Genomic DNA, 7,093 nt, shown 5'->3' with positions numbered 1-7,093 from the left:
GCACCAAAGACATCTCAACTCCACATCTGTCACTCCACAAGCACCCCTATTCACTCACTGACCGCTCTGTCCATTGCTGCATCTTCTACACTGGCCTAACATCTTACCTTTCCAACAGTCATTTCTCCTGTGAAACACAGCACCGTCCCACTCACCAACCATCCCTCTGTGCCCTCACGGAGCTGCCACCTGCCCAACCCACATGCAGCCAGTGCCCAGGCAGCATAAATCCAATGCTAAAGGTTGCTAAAGACTGTTAACTGCAAGTGGGAGTATTAAAGAAGTATCATCCTTTCCACTTATAAAAATAGTTGCTACTCTAAGTCTCAAAGGAATCACAGACAGGCTTTCAAAACTGTGAGATACAGAACAGAGACCTCTTTATGCCGGTAGAACACTCTACACCAGCACCATATTGCCCCTTTCTGTTTCTCTCATAATTAAGTGTAAGTAACATACCAGGAGAGCTCCGCTGTATAATTGCTTTATTTTCTGCTTATTAGTTCTTTACCAACACTACAGCCATATTGAGAACACAAAATTCCTGTTTACTTTAGTCAGGGAGATCACAGTCTACAGACTCATTCACTTATCAGACATGATTAACGCCATTCAAAACTTACTCCATAAATTCACATGAACACAAATTGATTGATGCACTTTAAACTCCAGATCAGTTTTTAAATCACAGGATTTCTTACAGATTGCCACTTGATCCTACAGGCTATGTTCACTGACCGAGAGCCACTAGCTCGTGGCGAGGTTCAGCTACAACCTATAAAGGACACGTTGAAGGTGAAACCTTTATACTTTGTTCAGTAGCAATGGCCACTTATTTTTGATGTCTCTGCCACATGGTTCAGTAACTTTTTCTCCCCCCCAATGCCCCCCAAAAAAGACATAAAAAAAAAAAAAACAGAAGCATAATCAGTTTCCTTTCACCTAAAAAACAGAATAACAAAGTTACTAAGGAAATACAAAATTGTGAATTCAACTTAATGCAAAGTCTAGCAAAGAAGTCTGCCCCAGTACTTGAAAATGCAGTAAATCAACTTAGATGAAGAATGAAGTTAATTGAAGTTTCCATGTTGACTGAGAATAGATTTAAGAAAGTTCAAGAACCATTAATACAGCTTCAAGTTTTCCAGTTTAGGCATTTACTTTGTGCTTGGCTATTTTATTTATGCTCCAGAAGAAAACAGTAACCATATTCTTGCATTTTTAGTCTTTATACCACAACACTATTTAAGTTGCATCAACAAAAAAAAAAAAAAAAAAAGGAAAAAAAAAAGGCAGCTAGAAAATAGAGCAATGATACTCCAATGGCAAAAAGCCTTGAGTAGAAAAAATCCCTCACCTCCTCTTCTTCAAAGCTGATATTGAAGAGTTATTCCACATCAATCTTTAGCAGACTCTAACTCACAAAGGCTTACAGTCAATCAATGCTCTGTCTTCCAGTGTCAAGAACCCATTCAGTCCCATTTGCAACCCACATCAAGATAAGTCTTTTGGAACCATATTCTAAAGGAACTTTTAAGTGGTCCAAAGCATTCCATTTCAGAAGTGAATTCAGTATTTTTATCTTCCCATACATCTTTGGTAAGAGCTCCATATACAATGTACTCAGCATGCAGAGTCAACACTGCAGAAATGTAGTGTAATGCCCCCAATTTCATGTAAAACTCGTATCCTTGGAAAAAAAAAAAAAAAAAAGCCATTTTCTTCTGGTTTTGTAGCATACATTCCTAGAATTCCCCAATTGAGTTTAACTCCTTGAGGAAATGTGAAGTTAATCCTTAAGGCTGAATAAGAACCAGCTGCTTTAACATTTTTTGCACCCAGCATTAATACTTGATTTTTTATACTAATACTTGTTCTGGGTGGGGGTTTTTTGCCAGTCACATCTGCAAACTGTGACATGGCAAATGAGCTGTTTGCCCTTTAAGAACTAATTATGGAAGTTTACATTCATAGTCATATACTCTCTCCCCTCCCAGCTCTCATTAGTAGCTACTCAATGGGCTGCAGACATCCAACATAGTTCCCTTCCTACAGGACTACAGCAACAACTGAGACAGATGGCAAAGACTGCAACTACTTGCATGAGTTCAGTCAAGTCTTGGAAAACTAAACCAGTAACCATTTCCTTGAAATGGTTATTATTCAGATGTCAGAATTACTGAGCTCAACTAAAGCTGAGCACGGAACTTGCCCCTTCACAAGTCTACAAAATGGAAAAAAAAATAATAATCCAAACCTTCTCTCTCCGCTATGTGCATGCCAGAAAGCATGAGAAATCCTTTTAATATTTAGATGTCTTCAGCTGCCTTGAGATGAAAGCCATTTGTCTCGATCACAAGACAGGCAAGTCATTACTAGATTTTTGCCTAAACATCTGCAGTTTGGAGTAAAACTTGCTTCAATGCTTACATGTTATTGCTGCATTTTCTGGAAGGAACCTATCTTGCATTGAATTGGAGACTGACATGAGTAGTAAAAACTGCAGCTAAACGTTGTTTAAGTCTGCAATGCAAGAAGAAAACTGAACAGTATCTACCCTGGAACTATTACATCATTCATGTCTTATTTGCTATATGATTGCTATGTAGTATGGGGAACTTATTTGCATCCTTTCTCATGCATGATGTATGGTTCAGAACTTCACAGCTGACATTTCAAAGCAGTTCTTACATTACCTAGCAAACATTATGCTTGATATGCACTTTGAACATGTTACAATGGTATTCTCACTATCTGCCACTGAGGCAAGGATTTGTTTCATTAGTAGTCTGAGATGTGAAGACAGGCTGAGAGTCACTATCTAGTTGCAGGTTAACAGAACTTTTTTTAAAAAAGTCCTTAATATAAAAAGACAGACTGCAGTTTGATTTTAAGCAATAATTTTCAGTTTACTAGATGATGCAGACCTATCAACATATTCTGCATGAATGCAAAAAAGTAGCAATCTACAGCAAGTGACAGAAGAAAAAAAAAAATATAATCAAAAAAGTAGAACCAGAAAGCATACACTGAAAATGGCACCCCTCCCCCAACCATCCCCAAAATAACCAAACCATCTTAAGGGCTATCAAGAGGAAAACACACAAAAAAAAAAGGGTTACTTAGCAAGTCTACAATGTGTCTTTCCCCTGTTTGCTGGAAGTCTGCCATAGCATCTAGTGCTTGTGTTCGTGTCACATTCGGAGATTAGAGCATCCTAACGCCAAGCAAGAAGAGTTACAACAGGAATCCAGTCAAGTCGTGAGCAACAAGAGTTAAAACAGGAATCCATCCAAGTCGTGACTGCAGAAGGAAAGGGTGGTAACTGGAGAAAGTTGATCATAATCCTATGGATGCTTTTGTTTTACTTTTCAGTAGAGAATCATTCTTCTGGAAAGCCATGTGGGTTATTTTTTTTCTTTAATTCTTTGTAGACTAAATAGTTGTTCTCTCATTAGGATTTATAATTGGATGTTAACCATGTCAGCCCTTCATAAAGTCCATCCCCCGTAGTAGCACAGGAGGGCTGCACATACCAATTCCTATCCCTGATTCGGGTCAGGCCCAGTTTCTCCTGGATTTCATGGGGTTTCATGGCATCAGGCAGGTCCTGCTTGTTGGCGAAGATGAGAATGATGGCGTCCCGCATCTCCCTGTCGTTGATAATGCGGTGGAGCTCCTGGCGGGCCTCGTCGATGCGGTCACGATCGGCGCAGTCCACCACAAAGATCAACCCTTGCGTGCCAGTGTAATAGTGCCTCCAGAGGGGACGGATCTTGTCCTGGCCCCCGACGTCCCACACATTGAACTTGACGTTTTTGTAAGTAACCGTCTCCACGTTGAAGCCTACGGTGGGGATGGTGGTGACAGACTGGCCCAGTTTCAGTTTGTACAGGATGGTGGTTTTACCAGCCGCGTCCAGACCCAGCATCAGGATCCGCATCTCCTTGTTACCGAAGATCTTGGACAGCACCTTGCCCATCTCGGCGGCATCCAAGGGGCCCGGCGCCTCCGAGGTGCGGGGTGGGGGAGCGGAGGGCTAACGCCGACCCTCCCGAGCAGCCCGCGCGGGGCAGGGGCCGAAGCGGAGCAGGGCCGGTCCGCGCGGGAGGGTGGTGGCGGGGAAAGGGCAGGCGGGGCTCAGCGCCGGCCGCGCATGGGGCGGCTGCGGAAGAAGCGGGGCGGGAAGGGTGGCGAGGGGAGGGGAGGCCCGGCGAGGCGGCGAAGCCCGGGCGCCGTGGGAAGGGGAGCCGCGCCACGCTCCGCTCCTCTGCTGGGCCTGAGGCGGCGGCTCCGCCCGGCTCCTGCCTTGGCTCTCGCCCCGGCACCTCAGCTCATGGATGCCGGCTCAGGGGCGGCGGCTTCGCGTCCTGCCTGCAAAGGGACGGGAAGAGCGTGAGCCGCGGCTCGCGGCAGAGCGCGGCGCGGAGGGGAACCGGCAGCAGTTACCTGAGGGCCGCCCGCGGCGCGGCTCGGCCCGGCTCCGCTGCGCGCCGCTCCCACAGCCAGCACCGCCGGAAAGGGCGCCGCGCGATCCCGCCTCACTTCCCCTCCGCCGGCACCGCGCCTGCGCGCGCCGCCCCCGCCCCGCGCCGCTCAGCGGCGCCACCCGCGGCACCCACCGCCCGCGCACGCGCCGAGGGCAGGGAGGGGCGGGGCCGCGGGGCCTCCCGCCCCCCTCCACCCCCGGCAGCGCGCGCCATCCCGCTTCCCGCGCCGCCTCGGGAAGGAACTGCGCCTGCGCGGCGGCGACGGCCGGAGCCCCTCCCCTCCGGCGCAGAAAGGAGCATGCGCAGAAGGGTGGGGCCGTCGCTACCGTTGCCCGTGGAGGCCCCGCGCGCGCGCGCCACTCCAGCCCCTCCTCCCCCGCAGCTCGGGTGGGGCCGCCGCTTCTTCCGCTGTTGCGCATGCGCGAGGCGGAGCCGGTCTTTGCAGCCCTCACTGCGCATGTGGACAAGCTTGGGGGGCGGGGCCTTGGTGGGGAGAGGCGCCACGCGATTACACGTCAGCAGAAGCACGCTGAGGACGCTGGGGCGCGTCTTAAAGGCACAGGCATCCGCCCGCCGGCCCTGAGCGGCGGCTGTAGGCCCGCGCGAGTCTGAGGGCTTTGGCACCTTCGGCTGGCGTTGGGCTCGGGGCAGCAGTGCCCCGCTGGCGCCGGGGGCCCCTTGGGAAGTGGAAGGGTGGGGGGTGTGCGACACCCGGACCCTGAGGTGCAGGGGCTGCTCTGGGGTGCGGTGCTGGCCTAAGCGATCCCCTGCGGTGACCGGCCGCCTGGCTCCTGTGTTTGGGCAGCTGCCGTGTGCAGCCGGGCCGCGAGGCCTTGGTTCCCCGCTCACGCTGGAAGGCGAAAGCGGGGTGCAGGGCGTCAGGCGCAGGAAGCAGCTCAAACCCTGACTGTGGCAAGGAACGCCCCTGTTGCCTGACCGAGTGCTGCTGTGGGCTTGTGTTGTGCTGGGTCCTCCATGACCCTCAGGGCAATCTGATGAGGAAGTAGAGGGCAGTGCAGCAGGAGCCAGGGACCCAGGTGACTGTAAGCAGCCCTGTCACCATGCCTAAGCCAGTGTTAGCCCCGTGAAAAGAGCCTCCCTATTTAAAGCTAAAACGCTGTAGAATGCTGGGTTTTTTTTACAGTGAGTGGTTGCCCAGGTAGATGGTTGATGCCCCCCTCCGTGGAAGTGTTCAAGGTTGGATGTGGCTCTGAGCAACCTGGTCTCATTGAGGGTGTCCCTGTGGCATGGGGCTTGGACTAGGTGACCATTAAATTTCCATTTCAACCCAAACCATTCTATGATATATAGTGTCATTGGGTTTGTAGCTCCTTGTTGCCTTTGGTCACTCCCTGTAATTCAGATGAATGAAATTGAAGCTGTGGCCAGCTACTCATGAAACACCATTCACATACCATGCCACAGTCCTTTCCTGCCTTTCCCTGGAGCAGTGCCTCAGCACACCCTGTGTAACGCAGAGCAGCACCCTCCACACATACATTGCAGGCACACGTTTGGCCTGTTTCACAGGCATTACATGTTGCAACCCCATGCTCCTGGTGGTGTGCTGGCAAGGCCGGTGCACGTAAGCAGTATGAGGCTGGTCCTCCAGGCCTTGCATGGTGGAGCAGTTGGTTACCCACCCAATTCCTGCTGGCAGGATCTGTGGGGAGGAAAACAAGGGGAAAGGAAGACTGTGTCGGTAGTTGCTTCTGAGCTGATGGAGTGGGCATGGTAAGCAACATCCAGAACACAAAAATAGCAAAATATGCTGCAATTGCAGGGGTTGGCCTTCAGGGAGGCCAGGTGGTGTTATGTTCTGGACAGCATCACTCTTGAAGAGCACAGGTGTGCTTTCACTTGGGGTGTGTGTGTAAGACTTGACTTTTACCGTATCCTTCTATCTTCTCAAAAATACTAAAATTTGAGTTACTGTGTGGCACATGCAAAGCAATCCCCCTTGGAACAGGAAAAGGGAAATTGTTTAGTGTCTTTGAAGTCTAGAAGAATGGGAGATTTCCTAGACTACAGAATTAAGTGGATGACAATAAGAGCCTCTGAGGAAACTGCTTTGAGCAGAGGGAGGATGCCAAGGAAAACATACCATCCATGGCCTCTTGTAATGAGTGTGTGCAGGTTGCGCTGTGGTACAGCCTGCTGACACCAGGGCTCACAAGTGCCCCTACACACATCAGGCAGTGTCAGGCTTCATACTCTTATGTTTAAAGCAGTAGATAACACTGTTAAGTATTGTACTGGCATGGGATTTACAGCAAGCCCTAGTGATCGCACTGGATATAGCTAGTTCAGTCTCCTCTCACTAGCACAGGAAATTTATCTAAATAGAGTTTACTGCTGAGCAGGGCTAAAGTTAACGTCAGGATGTGGACGCCAGTGGGTTTCCACTTGGCTCTTGTTTTGTGTGACCATTTCTGTGCTGGTGAACATGGGCTACTGCTTATTAAATCAAGCAGCAGTAGTATGAGACCATGCATCTTGACCAAAGTAGTTGGGAAAGGAGATGTCAGAAATTTTAAAGTACTGCTTTTGTCTGTGGGCAGGCCTCAATTGCTTTGCACTACGTGCTGGCCTCAGAGTGTCAT

The 7,093-nt window shown here is 49.6% G+C and overlaps 1 protein-coding gene across 1 annotated transcript; it reads right to left on the bottom strand.

The window, feature by feature from the left end:
* Positions 1 to 468: 468 nt before the first annotated feature.
* On the bottom strand, positions 469 to 4,575 carry ARF6 (ADP ribosylation factor 6). Its single transcript, XM_065685317.1, has 2 exons — positions 4,450 to 4,575; positions 469 to 4,374 (listed from the first exon to the last, which is right to left on the bottom strand). The coding sequence occupies exon 2, from the start codon at positions 3,980 to 3,982 to the stop codon at positions 3,455 to 3,457; it is 528 nt and encodes a 175-aa protein (XP_065541389.1). The 5' UTR covers positions 3,983 to 4,374; positions 4,450 to 4,575; the 3' UTR covers positions 469 to 3,454.
* Positions 4,576 to 7,093: the final 2,518 nt, after the last annotated feature.

Source organism: Lathamus discolor, chromosome 6 (assembly GCF_037157495.1).
Source record: "Lathamus discolor isolate bLatDis1 chromosome 6, bLatDis1.hap1, whole genome shotgun sequence".
Classification (NCBI taxonomy): domain Eukaryota; kingdom Metazoa; phylum Chordata; class Aves; order Psittaciformes; family Psittacidae; genus Lathamus; species Lathamus discolor.
The sequence above is the reverse complement of the archived record's forward strand: the minus strand, read 5'-3'. Positions and strand labels throughout refer to the sequence as shown.